General features: G+C 40.1%; 1 protein-coding gene across 1 annotated transcript in view; it reads right to left on the bottom strand.

The window, feature by feature from the left end:
- Positions 1–1,609, bottom strand: part of SPATA31D1 (SPATA31 subfamily D member 1) — a gene marked incomplete at both ends in the record, with an annotated part of 47,756 nt that extends 46,147 nt beyond the window's left edge. Inside the window, 2 exon segments of the mRNA XM_079706720.1 lie at positions 1,515–1,549; positions 1,553–1,609. Of these exon segments, the coding sequence (XP_079562846.1) occupies positions 1,515–1,549; positions 1,553–1,609 (92 nt within the window).
- Positions 1,610–23,168: the final 21,559 nt, after the last annotated feature.

Genomic DNA, 23,168 nt, shown 5'->3' with positions numbered 1-23,168 from the left:
TAGGCTCTCTAATACTTGAAAATATAACTCAATAATAATAACCAAACATGATTCTGCCTGAGCTGTTTTCAAGAGGTGAGGAAGCAAAAGTCCTAAAGCATGTTGTTAGTTGTAGGAATGTTTTTAAAATGTTTTGCCTTACATTTTAATGTAAAGAAAAAAGTTGTTTCCTAATTGTACCCCCACTAAATTTAGTTTATGTAATAAACGTACTATATGAATGCAAATTATCATATATGCATCTTCAATATACTTTCTCTGAGCATACCTAAATAATGCATCAGTGGGGTCCTCCAGGAAATGCGAAATTTTCATACAGAGCAATTGAGGAGTTTACAAAGATGTGGGGCAGTGGGAGGCTAAGGTCAGCAAAGGGAGGAAGGATGGAGAAACACCAGAGGGAGCCTTAGCATCCCCAGGCCTGCAGAGAGAAGGGGAGGGAGTGGTCACCCAAGCCCAAAGAGGGATGGAGCTGAGCTTCTCTCTGATGTGCTGATGCCTTGGATAGCAGAAGGCAAGGAAGCCCAGCCGGTGCTGGGCACAGAGCAGGATGGAGACCAGTGAAAAGCTCAGTGGGATTGGCAAATAGCGAATATTCAGCACATATATTTCATTCTCTAAATTCTAACAAATATCATTGTAATTGATACAGAATACTCAAAGTACTTAAAACTGGTGATAAAGTAGAATTTCCCCATTGAGTCTCTTAGCAAAAACAGAATTACATTCCTCAAGGAGAAAACATTAACCACAGGCCAATGAAATTGGCCTAAAGAGTATACAAAATGTATTTAAATACAAATGTTATTCACCTAAAATTCACCTAAACATGTGACAAAAGTTAATCACCAAAACAAATCTGGAAATAAAAAAGCTGAAAATGAAAACCAAAGAAACAGTGACCCTATGTAAGATCACAAATGACAAAAGCCGAAGGCCCACTTCGCCCACGCTGACCTGGCAGCACAGACTATTAAAGCACCATCTCTTTCAACATCTTTGCTCAGACAGGCCCTCAATGGCATATTTTCTGACACATAGGCAGTCTAAAATCATGATAAAATCACCTGTATTCCTAGGAATACAGAAAGCTTTGTCATTCTTAGCATCTCAAAAGATCACTTTTTCCCTTTGCATCATTTTTCCATTACTCCCTGCATTCTTATCTTTGTGAACTTAGAGCAGGGCACCTAATTTTTCCACATCTTTGTTTTTTCTCACTGATGAAATAAGGACGCAAGATTTGTTCAACTCATTCTTTCCCCAACATATCCCTTCAGTTGGTTCCCACATTCCAACCATACAACACACAGTCTTTCTCTTTCTGAACTCAACTACGTGCAGACAAACACACACACACACACACCCTTCCACTGCTCCACCATCCAAGGAAATCCCTCAAGGTCCAGTTTAAATGTTATCTCTTCTCTCAACCCCCCACTAATCTTGCCCCATTCCACACCCCCAAGCCCAATATGATCAATAGAGTTGAATATCCCCTCTCCTCTGCTCACCTGGTACTTAGTCCCCTTAGAATGGTCTTTATTACCTACATCACAATTAGCTCTTTTGGTGACCATCTTCCCATTAGACTGATAGATCTTGGAGGCAGAAATCATTCCATTTATCTCTGTATCTCCAGTGGCAGAGGGAGAAGGTTTATGCCTAAAGAAAAAAAGAAAAAATATCTGAAAAGGTTTTCAAGATCTTTTTAAGGTTTTGTAAGCAATAGAAATAACCCCTGTGCACTCCCCTCTGCTCTACTGGTACATTAGGGCCAGGGCTACAAGGAGATAGATGGTGGGCATGGACACTGGCTTCCCCTTTGACCAGAAATCAGGTCAAGGCCACCTCAAAATCCATCTAACACAAAGACAAGAACAACATGTAATAAATTAAAACCACCTTTTGCTACTTAATTCTTAGCTATGTTCTACATGTCAAGTTGCCTTAAAATGAGAGGTGACTGTTCATTAATATCTTACTGTTTATTAATGAGCACTGTGTTTACAAAATGGGTTGTGCTGCAACACACTTACACAGTTATAAATAAAGCAAACTGCCAAGAGATTAGCTGTGGAAGATCTGAGATTTTGTTTTCACAAGGACTCTCCCAGTCACTTCACGCTTATGGCAAATTCATGACTGTACCCTAAGGTCTATTTAGCCTAGACTAAGCGGCTGTCACCAGCCCCATTAATGCCGCAGCAAACTCAGTGGAGCTGCTTACAGACCAGGGAGGAGAATGATGTCACTTTGCTTTTAATAGACACCATTCTGAAGTCTTTGCGTTTCCTTTGCAGTAGGCAAAGACAGACCCCAAGTTCAGGAAGAGAAGTTTCTGACTATAAACTTTCAAGACTTCCCTTCCTGCCCACCCGTCTCTTTGAGTCATGGTGACTATGCTCATTAGATGGGTTACTCATGTACAGTAAGTTCCTATTATTTGCAACCCATTGTTCTCTAAAACTGCTTTGTAAACTATAAAGGGCTTTAAAAATTCACTTGTTTTCCTGCCTGAGGTGAGGCCAACTCCTCCTCCAGCTGAAATTATCAGCACACAAATCACAACTATCCACCAGTGAGGACAGACTTTCCCTGATTTCTAAAGCAACATATTAAAGCGGAAAGAACCCTTTATTTAGAGAACTAAAGGCTTAGGTCCAAATTCTGGCTACATTACCAGGGCTTGGACTAAGTTGAGGTGAGCAAGGGGCCCAGGGAGCAAAATTAAAGGCAGCCCTCACTCTCAGATCTCCCTGGTACTGCCCCGTCCACTATAACCTGTGAGATTTTTTTTTTTGAGGGAAAATTCATATAACACAAAATCACCATTTGGCAGTGTACAATTCAGTGACATTTAGTAGAGTCACAATGTTGTGCAACCACCACCTCTATTTAGTTGCAAATATTTTCATCACCCCAAAAGGAAACCTCATACCCATTAAGTAGTCACACCTCATCCGTCCCTCCCTCCAACCCCTGGCAACCACCAACCGCCTTCCTATCTCTATGGATACAACATGTGTGCTTTTGAGTAGCAGTACTAATAACCAAGTTACGTTGTGCCAAGACACTATTTGAAGAGTTTTATGTGCATTAATTCAATTAATCCTCACCAAAAAAACCCCAATGAGGTAGACACTAATATCCCCAGGTGAATGGCTTATTATTTCTCTCATTATCATTTCTTCATCTGTAAAATGAAGAAAATAGCAACACTATAACAACAGTTTGCTAAGCACATTTATGTGAGAGGCATTGTTCTAAGTCAAGAATAGCAATAGGATTCAACTCTAACTAACTGGGAGTGACTTCCTGTAGAAAAGAGGGAGAGGAATTCTTGAGATAGCTCGCTGGGACAGAGTGTAATCATCAACTTGTGATGTCTGCCATGGTCAGAGGATTGGGTGAAGTGCCGTAAGAAATGGAGATCTGCCCTCCCTCCTAGACAAGTAAGGGAAAAAAAAAAAAAGACAAGTAGAATCAGACTCTGCCTCAGTCCAGAACAAGAAGGACACAATTCCATGTGAGTGTAATAAGGCAGTGAAGGCAGTTTGTACAGTGTTAAGAGCAGAGGCTTTGGAATTTGAAACAAAACAAAATGGAACGTGTTAAATTCTCAACTCTGCAGCTCATAGGTAATATCTTGAAAATGTTATCTAACCTTTCTTATTCTCACTTCCTATTTTGTAAAATAGCTAATAAATCTAATTCATAAAGTTCTGGTGGGAATGACATGAGATCATGTGAGTGAATGGCTAAGCACTGTATCTGACATATAGTAAGAGCTTAATAAAAGGCTAGGAAATAAAATATATATATTGTATTATATATTACATATTATATCATATAATACTAGGTATATTATATATACTTTATATATTTAATATTGTATATATAAAGAGAATATGTGTATGTACATGTGTGTAAAATATATATAAATATTCAAATATAAAAATAAGTATAAATATATATATATACATACACTCATCCTCTCCTCTTTATAGGACATAGAATGGACACAAAGGAGGACTCAAGTCTACTTGCAAGAGGGAATGGAGATTAGAAAAGCTTTCTTAAAAAAGGAGGCCCTTGAGATGATTCTTGAAAGCATAGACCCATATGCCTGCCTCATCCTGTTGTTTTGAGGATTTGGTGACATCATTTATTTAAAGCATTTTGCACAATGCCTGCAGGCCACAAATGTTAGCTAAGTATAATGTTTTTGTTGGCTGCTTTATTGTGACCCTCTGAATCAGTCAAATTGCTGGATGGCAAAGAACAGAAACTGCCTCCAGGTAACTCAAGCAGAAGAGAAATTTCTTGGAAGGGTCTCAGAGAGCTCAATGACTCAATAGGAAGCAGGTTCAGAGCAGAGACAGGAACCCAGAGGGGCCAGGCAGCTGAGGACACAGCATGGACCAACTCCCTGGAGCAGTCTGGTTAGGTAAGTGCCAAGGACACCATTGCCGCTGGGCACTCAGCACTGCTGCCATCGTCAAGAGTGAGTCTCCTACTGGGCATATACCCTGAGAAAACCATAATTCAAAAAGATATATGTACCACAATGTTCATTGCAGCACTATTTACAATAGCCAGGTCATGGAAGCAACCTAAGTGTCCATCAACAGATGAATGGGTAAAGAAGATGTGGCACATATATACAATGGAATATTACTCAGCCATAAGAAGTAACAAAATTGAGTTATTTGTAATGAGGTGGATGGACCTAGAGTCTGTCATACAGAGTGAAGTAAGTCAGAAAGAGCAAAACAAATACCATATGCTAATGTATATGGAATCTAAAAAAATGGTACTGATGAACCTAGAGGCAGAGCAGAAATAAAGACACAGATGTAGAGAATGGACTTGAGGACATGGCGGGGGGGGGATGAGGGGAAGCTGGGACGAAGTGAGAGAGTAGCACTGACATATATACACTACCAAATGTAAAATGGATGGCTAGTGGGAAGCTGCTACATAGCACAGGGAGATCAGCTCAGTGTTTTGTGACCACCTAGAGGGATTGGATAGGGAAGGTGGGAGGGAGGCTGAGGAGGGAGGGGATATGGGGATATATGTATACATATAGCTGATTCACTTTGTTGTACAGCAGAAACTAACACAGTATTGTAAAGCAATTATACTCCAATAAAGATGTAAAAAAAAAAAAATGAGTCCAGTTTATAAGGGTCCGGGGAGTGGTTCACCCAGAAAGGGCATAAATCCTCTTCCCAGGGAGCATTTCAGGATCATTTCCGAGATGCCTGCCAGCCAAGGGTCAGAAGTGAAAGCATCACTTTCTCATGGAGGCCGGTGGTGCTCTCTGGGGCAGGCTCCCGCTGTGTGGCCTAGGGGTGCCCTGAGCTTTGGAGTTTTATGTCAACAGGAGTATTTTTATTTAACGTCACATGGTAACACAAAGAAAATCCTCTGCTTTCGGACTTAATTCCACAGGGCACAGAATTGAGAGTTTTTAGCTTATCACTTCATTTTCTGCCGAACTTGGTCAAGCTCAAATATTACAATCTTTTTGTTCCTGGAGCAAGGCTTTCTGCCCTCGTTAGAAATATTGAAAACTGCCTTGTACCCACATCTTGCACTATTTGTTTAGTTCTTTAATAAATGAAACGCTAATCCATGTACACACACACAAAAAAAAGAGTGAGTCTCGGTGTCCCTGAGATTTTCTACCATTCCCCCAGGATGTGACCCCCTTGGTGAGAGAACCTGTTGGCTGATTCTAAGTCAACTGTCCACATCTCAGCTGCCAGTGGTTATCAAGAGAAGGTAACTGGCCTCTTCAACTTCCACAGCAGGAAGTAGGGTCATTTTTCCTACTAAGAATCACACAGAAGGACTTATTTTAGAAATAGAAGGAAATTTGAATGTAGGGTATCAATAAAAAGTTTCAGCTGAACCATAAAGAACACTGTTTGGACACAGCAGAAACCATTGTACCAAAAATGTAGAAAATCATCATAAATCCCAAAAATTTATCTTCAAACTGTAAAATACTTAAAAAACAAGACTTTCAGGTCATTGTTGGGTGTTCCATGACAAACATATGCTATATATTAGTAAGTCTATAAATAATAGTGAAGTAACTATAAAACAAGTCAATGACTAAATGTGTAATTAATGTTAATCATAAACAATAATTTCTTCAAATCTTTAAAAATTGGTCTAAAATGTTAATGTCTCAGTTTGAAATCATCTACAGGCCAATTTGAAATGTGAGAAGGTTAGTTTTGTTTTCTTTACCCCCATTAACAAATTTGAGAAATGCTTTTATCTAATGTGAATGTGAGCATCTGGAAAATAGTCAGCAGGGAATGTGGGCTTATGAGTTAATAACAAAAGTTGGTTGGTAAGAGTTGATAAAGAATTAGCAAGAGATAATTCTGATGCTCCTAAAAGATCTGCTCTGAGATTTCCAGGAACTACGCAGACCTTTAGACAGAAGGCAGGAGCCAGAGGAGAGAAAAATGACTTCAGTAGAAAAACTGGCCTCTTACCATCAGTACTTAAACATGCCCAACTCTCTCCCATATCAAATAAAACCCTCCCTCTACATCTTCCCCTGCAGGGACTGCCCTACTTCCACCCTCCCCTTGGCTGTCCCAGACTTCTTGGTGGTTGTTTATATTCACTTTTTCTACTTCCTCACCTCCCACTCATTTCCAGCCCACTGCAGTCTGGCTCTGGCCCCACTGCTCCACTGAAACTTGTCAAGGTCACCAATGACTTCCTTCTAGTTAAACCTAATGAACACCTTTCCATCTTTGTCTTACTTGGCCTCACTGCAGCTATGGATAATAACTTCCTCTTGGAAATACTCTCTGTACTACACTTTCATAACCCAATAGTCTCATAGTTTTCCTCCTGTATATATTCAATTGTAACACACTGTCTTGGATTTTACCAAAGACACTCAAAACTCAACATTTCCAGTCTGAATTCACAATCTTTCTCTGCAGGTACACTTTTCCTCCTATATCCTCCTTCAGAATGAATGTCTCCTGAATGCGTGGTTATTAAGGCTACAGACTCAAGCACCATCTTTGAATCTTCCCTCTCAGTGTCCAACCCCACAGCCTGCCACCAACCAGTCAATGCTGATCATTATGGTCCCTCAATAGCTCTCAAATACTGATACATCCACTTTGCTACTCCTTTCTGAAACCACCCTAGTCCAAGTAACCAAATAAATAACTGAATGATCTTAATGACCTCGTGCTTCTGTGTCTCAATTTCCTACTTTGTAAAATGAGACAGAATGAACACGGTTTTTTCCTTCTTTATATTCTGTGATTATAAGAGTTTAAAATCAAGGAGTGGCTCAGGATAAAATCAAGTCCAGTTCTTTGGGAGACCATCTCACTTTCTCCACTTAAATACCGTGGTGACCAAGATTGTGCCTCATATCCTCCCATAGCACTGCTCTTAAGGACAATCTCAGGGTCTTCAAGATAATTTATAATAAGGCTCTTCCTCTTAAATAGGGATCTGCCTTATGCCACATTTTGAGCTATAGAGAATATTTTATAATGAGATTCTAATGATGGTAACAAATTTATCTACCTTGTTTCATTAATTCATCTGAAAGCTCCTTGAGAAGAATAGGAGAAAGCTCCTAGTCCTGAAAATGTCCCATGTAGTAAAAGGAAAAAAATATCCCAGGACTTCCTTGGTGGTGCAGTGGTTAAGATTCTGCCTGCCAATGCAGGGGACACGGGTTTGATCCCTGGTCCGGGAAGATCCCACATGCCGCGGAGCAACTAAACCCATGCACCATAATTAACGAGTCTGCAGTCTAGAGCCTGCGAGCCACAACTACTGAGCCCTCATGCCACAACTCCTGAAGTCCTCGCGCCTAGAGCCCATGCTCCGCAACGAGAAGCCATAGCAATGAGAAACCCGTGCACCACAACAAAGAGTAGCACCCGCTCACCGCAACTAGAGAAAACCCGCATGCAGCAACGAAGACCCAATGCAGCCAAAAATAAATAAATTAATTAATTTTTTTTAAAAACCTGAATAACAGGGAAATGTTGACGGAGGTTGCGGGGAGAGGCAGTGATGAAGGAGTTGGGTTGATTTTTAGCAAGTAGTAAGGTCAAAATAAAAGCATTATAAAAGGAGAGTAAAGGATTTAGGTCAGGGCTTTCTTTGAAAAAAATTTTTTAAACATAAGCAGATGGAAAAAGTTAAGTGACACAATATGGTAGATTCCACCAATGAGCTTAATAGGTAGCCATTTTTTTTTTTTTTTTTTTTTTTTTTTTTTTTTTTTTTTTTTTTTTTTTTTTTTTTTTTGCGGTACGCGGGCCTCTCACTGTTGTGGCCTCTCCCGTTGCGGAGCACAGGCTCTGGATGCGCAGGCTCAGCGGCCATGGCTCACGGGCCCAGCCGCTCCGCGGCATATGGGATCCTCCCAGACCGGGGCACGAACCCGTATCCCCTGCATCAGCAGGCGGACTCTCAACCACTGCGCCACCAGGGAGGCCCAATAGGTAGCCATTTTAACGGGAGAGAAAGCAGACTGCGAAGTGAGAAGTTGGGAAACTTAAATGGGCAAGAGCCAGAAAAGCAAGGGACTCCTTCCTGCCGTGAGGATTCTTTTGGTTCTGAAGTGTGTTAACCTACTAGTGAGGATATCATATCTCCTCTAAAAGGGGCACCCATCAACTGGAGAAAGATGTGCCATCTCTCTCCACAGCTCATTAGCAGACTGAAAATGTGACACTGTGTTACTCTGATTAAGGATTAATTTTCTAATTCCAGGGACGGAACGCTCCTCTAAATGAGTAGGCCTTCACACAAAAACACAGACTCTCATAATATGGATGAAACAAAACCTTTAATGCTGCCTTTCATCTTCCAAAGACCCAGTGGGGAAGAAAAAGGAGGTTCTCTAGCAAAAAGGGGAGTTAAGGGTTAAAGTTTTCCAGCTCTCCATCCGGGAACAGGTCCCACTAATGGGGAAGGAGTGTGATGCCGTCTTTCTGGCAGACTGAGGGCTTGGGAAAACTAGGTCCTTCTAGTCTGGCTAGGGAAGACATAATATTTCCAACAGACAACTGTAGCAAGGCAATAAACAGCAATGTCACAGACTAGATGAGTAACTTGTTACCTCAGACCCTCCCAGGGACACATAATTTGGGTTCCTACCATTTATTGGGATAATGCCCACTTATGCCGGGGCCTGCAAATCCCTTTAAATTATGTAACTAGATGCTATCTACACTTTTACATTTCACATACATTGTTGGGGCTTCATTACAAACTGCTATATTTTAAAATTGTTTCAGATAGCTTTAAATCCAAGGCAGTGGGGACTTCCCTGGTGGTCCAGTGGTTAAGACTTTGCCTTCCATTGCAGGGGGTGCAGGTTCAATCCCTGGTCTGGGAACTAAGATCCCACATGCCTCTCAGCCAAAAAACCAAAAACATAAAACAGAAGCTATACTGTAACAAATTCAATAAAGACTTTAAAAATGGTCTACAACAAAAAAATATTTAAAAAGTAAAAATTTTTAAAACTTAAAAAGTAAATCCAAGGCAGTGGCTTTCAAACTCTTTTGACAGCAACTCACAAAAGTATATAGAATAATTTTTATCATAAACAAGTATATGTATATATACAAACACAAAACTGATAAAAAAGTTTTATGATACCTTACCCTTATTACATATAGTCCATTCTAATATTATCTATTCCACATTGTTTCATTGTTTTTAAGTGATTGTCACAACCCCAAGAATTATTTTATAGTCCACTAATGGGTCAAGACCTGCATTTTGAAAAACTCTATTCTAAAACTATAGGTTCCAGCTACTTTAGTCAGAAGTCTGGTGTCAAAATTTTTGAAAGCCTCGTTAAAATGCATCAACAAAAAAAGTATTTACTGAAGGTAACTCAGTCTCCATAAAGAGCATTGTCTTGGGGATTTCTACCATAACTCACCAAATGAATAATAAGCCTATACTTTGCAGAACTGAGATGTGAGCTGAACATTGAGTGAAAATGACATAAAATCAGAGCAGAGTTAGAAAAGGAGGACCATCACCAAATGCAGTGTGTGGTTCCTCTGGAAAACACAAAGCAGCTTAGAGTGAGGTAAGGGGAACAAAATAGAAAAAATATATATGCTAATGAAGAAAAGATCAAATTTGCAACTTCCATCTCCAAGCTTCACAAGTTGCACTTGTACTTTCCAACCCTATGAGACTGAGTAATAGGCAGGATAGCTCCACTAATCATGTGGTCTTGAATATCTCAGCTGATATCATTTAAGTCATTAAAAAGGATAACTGCAAATTAAATTAGTTCACCCTAATTATACAAAAATGAGAAATTCAAATAAGCAAGGTAATGCTCTTCTAAATTAAAATTTTTTTCAATCACTTGGCATCTCAAATCAAAGCAAATGGGTAATGTTACCAATTATATCAATTTGATTCTTAAATTTAAATACATAAACATATGATGAACTGAATTAAAATTTTTATTTGATATGCACTTAACATATTAACATTTGTACTAGGGTAGGGAACCACATTCAAGATGTGAGACAAGGTCATGTCCTTGAAACCCAAAGAAGGTTGCCACAAAATTGCCTTTGTGAGAATCTATCAACAGAAATGAGTCCCAAAATCTATTAAACAAGTTATCCCACAAGAAAGGTAAGGTAGACCACACTACTAAAGGTAGTACTATAGAAGCCTATGAAATACTTATCAAGAGAAATATTTGATAAATAATAACAATATTAAGTTTTAGCAAGCAGTATGATAATGTGCTAAGCTTCAGCATGGTTGCACTTACAGAGGACTTTCATAAGAAGGAAAGACATGGAAATTTATTGACTATCTGTGTTTTGCCCGGCAACACTAAATACTTTCAAATAGACTATAGCATTGGAAACTAGGAATCAGAGATGTTAAATAACTTGCCCTAGGTCACACAGTGATGAATGACAGGATTAGAATTTAAACTCCATCTTCTGATTACAAATCAATATTCTTGTCACATTTATGTCACTTTATCCTGAACCAGGACTAAAACTACGATAGTGCTTAAAATATTTGCTTAAATATTTCCTAAGACTTCTGGTCAAGATCAATTCAGATTTCAATTTCATGGCTAATGAGTAATAAAGTGATCCTTAAAAGAAAAAAACATAAAAAATATACATGCATTCTGGATGGCATTATGAATCTTTCAAACAATTGATGAAAGAATTATCTATTGCTATATAACAAACCACACTAAAGTATAGTAGCTTAAAATGGTAGTTTATTCTTGTCTCTTATTGTTCCATGGATTGACTGGGATTGGCCGGGGGTCTCCTAGAAAGTGCAGTCAGATGTCAGCTGGGGTTGCAATCACCTGTGGGCTCAATAGGGCTGGACGTCAAGATGCTTCACTCCTATGACTGACAGGGGATGCTGGCTATTGTTTGCGGCTACCAACTGGAGGACAGCCCAAATCACGGACAAGCCATGATTTGGGCTTCTCTCAAAGTGGTGGCTGGGCTCCTAAACGGAGCATTCCAAGAGTAAATGTTCCAAAAGACCCAGGCTTCTTACAACCTAGCCTAAGAAGTCCCAGAAAGTCACTTCCACCGCATTCTATTAGTTGAGCCAGTCACTGGGGCCTAGGAGTACAGATTTAGACCCCACCTTTTGATAAGAGAAACAACATGTCAAAAAGCGAGGGCAAGGAAACTACCCATCACACCTTAATCTTTTGCCTCCCATCCTGGCAAGTCTACTTTATCCAGCCGAGTTAAAAGGGAAAATACATAATAAAATTACAATAACATCAATTATTTTGTTGTCTTTTTTCTACTTCTTTCTCTGGAAACACAGCACTTCTTGAATGAATGAATGAATAAATGAAAGCCTCTGTCTCTCATTTTTCCATTTACTCTTTTTTTTCCTTTCTTTCCTTCTTTCTAACTGAAAATAAAAGGTAAATATATATATTTAAATATATGTATATATTTACAAGCACCAACATATTCTGGTTAGTGAATCATATGGTTAATTTCTACCCATATTGCCCGTTTGATATCTGCCTGACTCAGTCATCATCCTGTATAGGAAGGTATTAAGAGAATTTTTTTTCATGCAGGCAAAGGAAAGAGAGAAAAAATGGTAAAGAAAAAGTAGGATCAAGAGCAGAAGGAAAATATAAATGGGAAGGGAAATAAATAAAGGAGAGTGAGCAGGATTAAGCCCAAGTGGCTGAAAAGACAGAGAAAGAAGCCAAATTCTACCCCTTATAATGTTGCACCTACCCCTTCCTTTTTAATCCACTGCCACCATCACCAGCCTAGTCCAACCTTATTTCTTAATGCCTGAATTATTGCTATATTATTTTACCTAATCTCCCTGCCTAGAGTCTTTATTCCCTTAGAAACACTGTTTTCCTCGTGGTGCTCTCAATTAAAAACAAACACTAAATGACTTCTGAAGGATAAAGCCCAATATAAGCATTTTAAGGATTGTCATAATCTGACCTTACTTTTCTTGCCAATATTGTTTCTCAAATCTCCCCTGCATGACACTATTGATTCAGCCAAAGCAGTCTACTCACTGTATCCAAACACATGGAAGAATGAGACTAGATCTCACTATTTATTACATCATGAAAAATATAAAATCTGAATCAAGGAAAATAATTAATTCACATAGCAGTGTGGCAAAATTGTAAGTTTATATTATAGCACTTATAGCCTAGTTCATCTACAAATATAGCCTTCTCATTGTTCTCTTCTGTCCTGTGCCCTAGCTAATCCTCTCACCAGGAGCTTTCTCTGTTGCCCTCAACCTTCCCAAATCTTATCTAACCAGGACCCACTAGAAAATCTCTTCTTCATGGAAACTGACATTAGCTGATTAATTTGGAAGTGTGATTAGCAAGATTATTCTGAACCCAAAGTATGTGTTAATACTACAGCATCTGATTTGATTGTCCATGGAATCCAAATTCCATCTCAGTTTCTACTCTGTAGATTTGTTCAGCATACAGTGGTTTACAGGACAATTTCACCCATCTGATAGGTAATTCAACCAGCATCTAATAATTTGTACAAATTTGATTTGCAATAATTACAAACAGCAATTACAGAAACAGTTAAAAACACCATTGCTAATATTATAACTCTGGGAGCCCTACATAAATGGGATTTCTTAAAAATAGGATATTTGAAGGTAGTGATGGGTATATACATGATAAAACAGATTTTGTGGTGAAAGAAGTTTATTGTCAAGTATAATTAAAGTTGTAGATACCATTGTAAAAGTAAAGATTTAGGGGGCAAGGGAAGAGACCTTCTGAAGCAAAGTAGAAATTAAGAATAATTACTGTGATGATCATGGAATGTCAACATCCATTTCATCAAGATGAGCTCAGTATCCTTCAAAGTTCCATTGAGTCCAGGAAAGTATTTTCGTAAGACCAAAAGTAGCTTTGGGAAGAATACCTTTGAAGTATAAAGGAGTAGAGTGACTGGCAACAGCCAACAGAAAAATGGACTAAACAGGGCTTCCCTGGTGGCGCAGTGGTTGAGAGTCCGCCTGCCGATGCAGGGGACACGGGTTCGTGCCCCGGTCCGGGAAGATCCCACATGCCGTGGAGCAGCTGGGCCCGTGAGCCATGGCCGCTGAGCCTGCGTGTCTGGAGCCTGTGCTCCGCAACGGGAGAGGCCACAACAGTGAGAGGTCCACGTACCACAAAAAAAAAAAAAAAAAAAAAAAAAAAGGACTAAACAATAAGTGTCTTTTATATGTGGAACCTAAGAAATAAAACAAACAAATGAATATAACAAAACGGAAACAGACTCACAGATCTAGAGAACAAACTAGTGGTTACCAGTGGGGAGAGAGAAGTGGGGAGAGGCAAGATAAGGGTAGGGGATTAAGAGGTACAAACTACTATGTATGAAATCGTACACCTCTGAATCTTATTTTAAAAATTAGTTTTCTTTTTCATGCCCAACATTGAATGCAACATTGCATGCAAATTGCTATTTTTCTTTTTTAATCTTTTTTTATTTCAAAATTGGGTAAAACTAAATGTTTAAGGGAAATTTGTAAAGATGGTACAATTATAAAGAAAAGTAAAATATTATTATATCAGACAGGAGAGTGGAGGCTTCTGGGGTGATATCAAAGTTGTATTACTTGACACTGGTGGTATTTCTGCAGGTGCTCACTTCATTCAATTCATTTATCTTTTATGCATTTTGAAGATGCAATATAAAAAATCCAATGTTCAAATTCTACAGTCCATTAACTTGGAGGTGTCAATTACTGCCCTACCCAGTGCTTTGCTCCCATTCCCTTTTGCCCAAATGAAGCTGGTTGTGCATTAAGAGATGACATCTTGTTTTCTAGAAGAAATAGTGAAACTGGTCTGGCCCTCGGTAATATTTCAAAATAGTCTTTTTGTAAATGGGCATAGAAGAAGTCCTTCTTAAGCCAAGGACGAAATCTTATATTTTGTATTATTTAAAGTACCTGATACAGTGCTACACAACTAGTATTCGTTCATTCATTCATTTGACAAATATTTATTGACTTACCTATCAATAGACTCTCTGGAAAAACACAGCCATTTACCAACTAATCTGGTAAAATGGCATTTGATAAGTGCTATAAAGACACTCAAGATTCAGCAATTTCTCCTGGCTATCAAATTTATTTTGGCTAATGGATATCACTTACTTTCACTCCCATTTAAGTCTTACAAAGGGGTACTAGAGGAGGATCAGCCAATTAGAAGGTGGAGACTTAATAAAAACTGAAATAGAAAGAGTCAGAGACAGGAGGGAAAAAAAAAAAAAAAGCAGAGGAATAAGTAGGCAGAAATTGTACAACCAGCAAGGCCTCAGGGCCCTGCACAGTTTGAGTTGAGCCAGATATTCTTCCTGTTTCCTTGCTTGATCTTTGCTTGATCTCTCCTCTTGCCCATGCCCCCAATCTGGAGGAGTTAAGCCCAGCACAGATGCCACTGAGACAGGTCAAAGCAGGGAAAGGTCCTGGGATCAAAACTTGGCTGAGTAGGGTGAAAAGTTTTGAGCAGCCAAAAGCAGAAAGAGCCAGAAGATAAACATAACCCATTTTCGAAGGCGTGCCAAAGGTGAAAAGCAGGAAAGACAAAATTACTCATCAAGTCCAAAGGGGTGAGCACAGAGCCAGAAGCTGGGGGAAGAAGGGAGTTAAGAAAGTCAAGTGTCAGGTAAAAGCAGAAACAGAGACTTAAAAATAAATAAATAAAGTGAAATAAAGGATCCAAGACAATAACTGGGAACCATTTCTTGGAGTTTGACACTAGATTTGGTTGAGTACGAGTTAGCTTAATTTAAAAGCATAGGATCTGAGCAGGTACCTTTCCTCCTGACTTTATCTCCCACCTTATTGCCAATCCATTATCAACAAGGCATTTAAAATATTTACCAAACAAAATCTGGAAGCCATTTAGGCAGTCCTGCTAATGAACCCACTTAATTCAGACTGATTTGGCCATGAAGATGACCACATCTACTGAGGACAGCTCTCCCCAGATTCCTCCATTGACTAGCTTGAGAAACAGAGCACGTGAAGAAATGGTATATGTAAATAAGTGAGTTTAGGTTCAAGCCGCCTGAGATGCTGGTGGTTGGAAATGCCTTACTCGTGTGCAGAAAATTTCCTGAGCACTTACTATGCCCCATGCAGCATGCCCACCCAAAGTTCTTTAGATATAATATTCCAGTGTGTTTAACGTTTAAAATTTTCTCCATTTGGTTAAAATCAATGAGATTTTTGTGAGGCGCTTGATCCTTTCCCACCCCAATTTAAACCATAATTTTGTGAAGACTAGGATTATCTTGCCATATTCTTTTTAACCTCCCTAATTTCTAGTCAAGCCTCAAAAAATGAAGTATACACTGGGGGCTCTTAGCACCTCAGAGATCACCTCCATTCTACTTGTCCAAAGGTGGGGTGACTTGCTCAGTCAATATGAAGCAAAGTGTTTAGTATCAGCCTTAAAATAAGTGGTTTCTTTTTTTACTGTCTTCTCTTTTTTTGTTGTTATTTTCCTGCTTTTCAGAGAAGCAGCAACAGTAATTTAAACTTTTCCACTATGTGACCTACACTCGACAGACACTGTATAACAGCCGAGTCAGTGCTTAACAAAGGACTTGGGGGAGCATGGGTATACGTGTGTGTGTGTGTGTGTGTGTGCACTTCACACAATGTTGTATGCCAGTATGAGGCGGGAGACGAAAGAAAGTTGGGCACATGCACATTTATATTAAAGAGATGATAGGACCCACAAAAAAAGAATTTTTCTGTGATATTAATGTTATATTTTGCAGAGAGGTTTGCAGGGAAGGAAGAGGTGCAGCTAGGGGAGTGGATTCCTATCTCTAACTACGTGGGGAGGCTCTGGTAAAAAGACAGCTGAAGTCTTTCCCAGAACTGGGATCTTTCATTGAGAAAGGAAAAATGCAACACTCATTCCCCGCCTCCTTCCCTCCCTCCCTCCCCGCTTCCTTGGTGCCCTTCCAAGGTAGGGCCCCTTGGTGCTGGCTTCTCAGTCCTCCCCCTGGGGAGGCTTGTCGAGGCCAAGAGGGCCAGATGGGGCTGCTGGCAGAGATGCTGCTGATCCGGCTCTTTCTCATCCCACTTTCCGTCTGCCAGTGCTTTTGGTGGTGGTGGCAGTGCCTCATCCTGATGAGGTTAGAATTACCACTCTGCAGCGGGTGGTGTGTGTACCAGCAAGCATCCTGTTACATTCACCAGCTACCCTCTACCTGCTCTGGGCTGGAACGTGCCATTATCTCGCTACTCCCATTTTACACTTCACACACCAGCTTTCTCTCAAGACAGTTACTTGATCACTAACCACTCAATATCATGATCATCGGCTCATTTATTTTTTCTATTTTAAAGGATGGTGCTGGGGTACACAGGGAGCAGCCACATCGATTTCCACATTCGCCAAGGCATCCAGGTGTGAGCTGCCTGTCACAGTGCTGACTTTAATAAAAGGTTATTACTGTGATCATTACTTAGCACTTATATAGCTCCTCACAATTGTTTACCCATTATTCCTCAGAGCACCCCGTCAAGGTGATCAGTATTAGCAACCCCCATTGTAGAGGCAATAAATCAGGGCTCCTGGAGAGGATTTTAGGAATATCCACAAAAGGACACAAAATGAATAACCACACAACTGGTGGGGCCTGGCCCGCCCTCTAGCATTGAGCTTGATGAGTTCACTTATTCCATCATTCTGTTTAGCAGACCTACACAGGGTGGACTCCTCTTGTAGGATACAGCTCAAATATCCTGAGAGGCCTTCCCTGGCTACCCTATCTAAAATAGCATGGCCTCCCCAAGGCACTCATTATCACATTCTGGTGTTTATGGACTTCATAAAAGTCCATAAGCAGAAGTTATCTGATTTGTCTTATGTTCTTGTTTATTGTGTGTCTTCACCATTCAAAAAGGCCATCTCCATGACAGTAGCAGTCTTGCCTGGGTTGTTCATTGCTGTATCCATCCCCTTTGTTGAAGGTACCTGGCATACAGTAGGTGCTCAATAATGCCTGTAGAGTGAATGACAATGACAAGAGTCCTGTAAATACTGCTACTCATGCATCATTTCCCGTGCTTTTTCATCTCTTCCTGGACTTCTGGATATAATCACATATACAGTCCGTTATTCTTAATTACCCTGGCACTAATGATCTAGTCTGTGGATGGTGCAGGTCCTTCCCTGCCTCTCCTTCTTGGGTTCCTTTCCTCTGGAGAGTCCTCCAAATTTCTCGCCTTTAGTTGAGAGGGGTCAAGAAGCGAGTAGAGCAATGGAAGTTCTACTGGACAATTTTACTGGCTCTAATAGCTTTGGAAAGGTACAAAGTTGAAATTATTGAATCAAAAGTTTCTTTTTCACCTGATTTGTGGATTAAAAAAAAATCCATCTGTGTTATATATGCAATACAGTGAAAAGTGCTTTGAAGAAGTTAAAAGCACTATATAAATGTAAGATATAATTATGTATGTGTGTAGTCCCAGTAACCTTGGTAATTGAGAGTTGGTTATACACTTAAGGCTTAATTAGTTTTTTTACTTAATTTATTTTATTATTGGCTGCATTTGGTCTTCATTGTTGCATGCAGGCTTTTCTCTAGTTGCGGCAAGTGGGGCTACTCTTCGTTGCGGTGCGTGGGCTTCTCATTGCGCCAGCTTCTCTTGTTGTGGAGCATGGGCTCTAGGTGTGCGGGCTTCGTAGTTGTAGCACTCGGGTTCAGTAGTTGTGGCTCACGGGCTCTAGAGCACAGGCTCAGCAGTTGTGGCGCACGGGCTTTGTTGCTCTGCCGCATGTGGGATCTTCCAGGACCAGGGGTCGAACCCCTGCATTGGCCACCAGGGAAGCCCAAGGTTTAATTAGTTTTGATAGAAGAGTAGCTCACACTTTTCTGATGAGTAGGACCAGGGAAGCTCTTAGAGAATGTGCCTTTGGTTGATTTTTTTTTTAACCATTAAATCAAGATAAAGCTTGAAATCCCTTCAAAGCCTAAAAGGTTGGAAGTAATGCTGATTTCTCATCAACAGATAAGAATAGACAAGTGGTACGAAGCATTTATACTCTCTTGCTTCAAATTTCAGACAATGAGAATACAATTCCCACTAAAAAGTCTTAGGCTGACCTTGAAAGAAAGACCCTCTGGATAATCTAAAAATGGAGTTTTCTATTTAAAGGTTGTTCTTAATGTTCTTTATAGTGCTATGTGCAACCAGAAAATGGTTTGCCTTTTTGTTTTAAATCCACCAAATCAATGGAATACCTTGTATTTGATAACATGTGCTGTTGCATTTGGGCCTCACTACAACTCTGTCCATAGATATTATTGTTGACACTTTATAGATGAAAAAAATGGAAGCAAAGCCATTAAATGCTTTTCTAAGTCTTAGAGGAAGTCACCAAGAAGACTCATCTGACTCAAGTCTCCTGACTCCAGTTTAATATTCTCCACAGTAATATTAGAAAACCACATTGGAAAGGAAAGACTCATTCCTAGTACTGCTGTCATAGCACCAAGCTTCAAAGGTCAGGTAAATGTTTTACCTTATGGTTAAACTGGCCACATTTATTCAGTGTGTACTATATCACAGGCCCTGTGCTGTGCCCTGGGAGGTTGTGGAGAAAGTAAAATACAGGTTAGATTTCCCTGGTCGTTACAACCTAGTTGGGATGGGAAATACACACATACAAACATTGTTGTGATACAAGGGAAGGGTGCGCATGCACCAGGAGAGATGCAGAGTTCTACAGGAGCAGGGAAAGGGCAGTAACTGAAAACATTCCACAAAAAAAATCACCTTTCATTCCAAGATGAACTTGGCACGAAATCAAGATTTAATTGATGATATACTGAGAAAAATGAAGAGGGGAATGGGGTGTCTACCAAATTTTACCTACTGAATTTTGTCTGTAAAATTTCATCTATTCAAATTGTATCTACCATGGTAAGATAATATTTTTAAATTACTTTTAAATAAAATATTTAATATTAACTATTTTCAAATTACCTTTAATAGATAATATTTCTAAATTACTTTTAAATAGAAGTAGTTGCATATTAGTTATGTAAATAGAAGTAAACACAAGAAGAACTAAAACAGAAGTGGCTAAAGTAGGCCTCCCTGGGGAATGGAACTGGGGGGATAGAAGGACTGGGCTTGCGAGGTGGGGTAGGGCTTGTCATGTTTCTTTATAAATCCTTCAAAACTATTTGATTTTAAAGTCACAGGTATGAATTACTTCGATAAATATTAATTTTTAACTGGCCTTCAAAGAATGAGTATGGTTTCTATAAGGAGAGGGAAGAGAGGGGGGCATTCCTAGCAGAGGAACCAGCATTAACAGAGAGAGAAGGCCGGAGAGCAGAGGCAAGAGGGAGTAATCCATTTGGATAGTGTGGGCACACCTATACCTACATGGATCGGGAAACAGGAGCTGTTGCTCTATTGTAGAAGGACACACAAACACATGGTTACATGGTCGCTGACAAGGAAGGCAATAAAGGGTGTTGAACAAAGAGGTGACATGCTCAGAACTGAGCTTTATAGCAGCAGTGGTTCTCACATTTGAGATTACGTGCTTGTTAAAATTGCTGGGTCCCATGGCCAGTTTCCTCTTGAGTAGGTCCAGGGTGAGGCCCAAGGATTTTCATTTCTAATAGTAAGTTCCCAGACAATGCTAATGCTGCTGGCCTGGGAACCACCATTTGAGAACCAGTAACAGAGTAATCTAGCAACAAGAAGTCAAGACTAGAGTAGTATGAAAATGAAGGTAAAGAGACTATTCCAACAGGATAGACCAGAAGGAATGGAGCCCTGACTAGGAAGCTGATGATGGGAAAGTACAGATCAGCAATCAAGAGAACAGATCAACTGCTTCAAAGGACAGGGGAACCATTGGGCCTGTTCTGGGACATTTCAAATCACAAATCATTGGTAAATCTCCAGTGCCTAGGCCAGGTATACAAGAAGTGCTTGGAATTGGTTTTTAAAATAGAAATCCTGTCTAGAAATTAAGGTGTGAGTTTTATCTTACTTTCCCCTCCTCCCACATCAATAACCTCATTCTAGTGCAATTTAGGTTGCAGAAGCTTCTTCCAGGGAGAGCATCCACAGCTGCACCTAGTCAGCAAGTGTATCTATCAGAACATGTAAAATTGTACTAAAACTGATTTCCTTATTATTTAATTTTAGAACATCCTTGTGGCTAAATAGTATTCAAAATAAATATGGAATACAGGAAGCACCCATCTCTACAGACTGGGGCAAAAATAATTAACTCGCTATACCATATAAATACCCATGAAAACAGACATGAATCCTTTATCCAACCAACGTTCATTGAGTATCTACTATGTGACAAGCACCGTGGATGTGCTTAGAGACAAAGGTAAATAAAACATGGGCTCCAATGACAGCAGTTCAAAATCTAAAGCCTTCTTCCTGTGCTCTTAAATCTGCCTAAGGACTGTGTTTTGTTTGTAATAAAAATTCTAAAGCAGGAACAGAAGAAGTTAGCTTTTCTGCCTAACCTGATTGACTGCCTCTTGTTGTCTGATTATTCTACTGAAGAGAACACTTCGGTCCTGGGTTATTTTACCAAGCTCAGATATGTTTTGCTGACACACAGAAGGAGTCTGGGGAGCATCCAGCACCCGTTTACCTCTGGCCTTTAAGTATAGTGAGCATTTTATCACTTACACCTTTCAATGCCCAAAGAGAGTACCACTTGGGGGTTTTAAAATATCGTTTCCTTTACTACCTCCCAAAATAACAGGGTCACTTCAGGACCAGTAAGTGGTTGGCACTGTGACAGGTTTCCCAGAAGAACTAATAGTTCTGGAGAGGAGCAAGTATTTTCACAGCTGCAGGCCTGGGTGCTGAACTTTCTCCTGTCAGTGAGAATCATGTCCCAGTGAAAATATAGAAGTGGAACTGACCGTCAAAGGGATAAGGTGACAGGGAGTGTTGTTTACTCGAGTCAGAGAGCAACCAAAAATGATTTCTGCTGCTGGAACAAAACAAAGACAAGGGTTGAAGGTCAACTTCCTCTTTTATTTTGGCTAAATATAAAGCACACCTAAGCGGCCTTTCTCAAATGTTTCAGGTCTGCTAACAATTTCTACTCTATAAAGACCCCATGTATTATACCAGTCTATACTTCTTGGGCACTGGAGGGAAACAAAAGGGAAAATGTTCACTCTCATTAGGATTCATGAAGTCATCCACGGCACTCTTCTTCCCCGATCCCTAACCTCATCCATCTCCAAATGTTAGGAATTTTATTCGTTAAAGGCCACTCACGTCCTTCCACATCATTCCACCTTGGCCACCACCATCATAGTCTAAACTGATGTCATCTCTCTCGTAAATTACTGCAAGAGGCTTCTAATTGGTCTCTCACTTCCTATTTAGCCCACTCCAAATCTGTCTTTACATTAATTCACAGTAACTCACTAATTCACAGTATTAGTTCACAGTAATTCATTCATGGCGCTCTTTTGGAAACTCAAATAAAACCACTAAAGTCTAAATACTCCACACATACACATAAAACCCAGCCTAAATTTTTTCTCTGGATCCCCATTGCTCCAAACACTTAGCTGGTAGATTTGGTCGAGAAGCTCTGCATAATCTGTGCCTCCCACCCTTTTCCCTTTTCTTGTTGTATCATGTTCCTCCTTCCTCACTCCCTCTGCTCTCCTCACCCAGATTCCACCACCTGGAAACATTTCTCCCTCCCTGTTTTGCCAAGTTGTCTCTCCTACTCACCTTTTAGCTCTTAACTCATATCAGCTCCTGAAGGATGCTTAAGGAATGCCCTCTCCTCCCTGGTTAGGCCAAATCCCCATGTTTCAAACTCCTTTGACATCATCAACCGGCTCATGAACCCTTCAAAGAATGTATCACAGGACATGTACATACTCTTGTATGATTGTTTAATTTCTGCCTGGCCTCCCCACGAGACTATAAGATCTGTAAAGGCAGGGACACTATCTCTTTTTGCTTACCATTGTATTCCAGAGCCTAGCACAGTGTCTGGCACATACCAGTTACTAAATAAACACATTCAGAAGGAAGGAAGGAAGGAAGGGAAGGAGGGAGGGAGGGAGGGAGGAAGGAAGGAAGGAAGGGAGGGAGGTAGGGAGGGAAGGAGGAAAGGAGGGAGGAAGAATGTATGGGTGGCAAATTGATACTACTAAAATAAGAAAGAGAAGGTCTAGCATTTTAAATGAATGATAACAATAGGTAACACAGATTGAACTTCCAATATTAAGTCTTAAGGTAATTTATTCCTCATAACAACCCTATGAGGTGGTTTTTATCATCTTCATTTCATAGATGAGGAAACTGAACTACATAGAAATTAATTACTTAAAGTCACATAGCTAGGGACTTCCCTAGTGGCGCAGTGATTAAGAATCCGCCTGCCAATACAAGGGACATGGGTTCGAGCCCTGGTCCGGGAAGATCCCACAGGCCACGGAGCAACTAAGCCCATGCGCCACAACTACTGAGCCCGCGTGCCACAACTACTAAAGGTTGCGCGCTCTAGGGCCCATATGCTGCAACTA

The sequence above is a fragment of the Hyperoodon ampullatus genome, assembly GCF_949752795.1.
Source record: "Hyperoodon ampullatus genome assembly, chromosome: 6".
Taxonomy (NCBI): domain Eukaryota; kingdom Metazoa; phylum Chordata; class Mammalia; order Artiodactyla; family Ziphiidae; genus Hyperoodon; species Hyperoodon ampullatus.
This window is presented reverse-complemented; position numbering and strand designations above follow the sequence as displayed.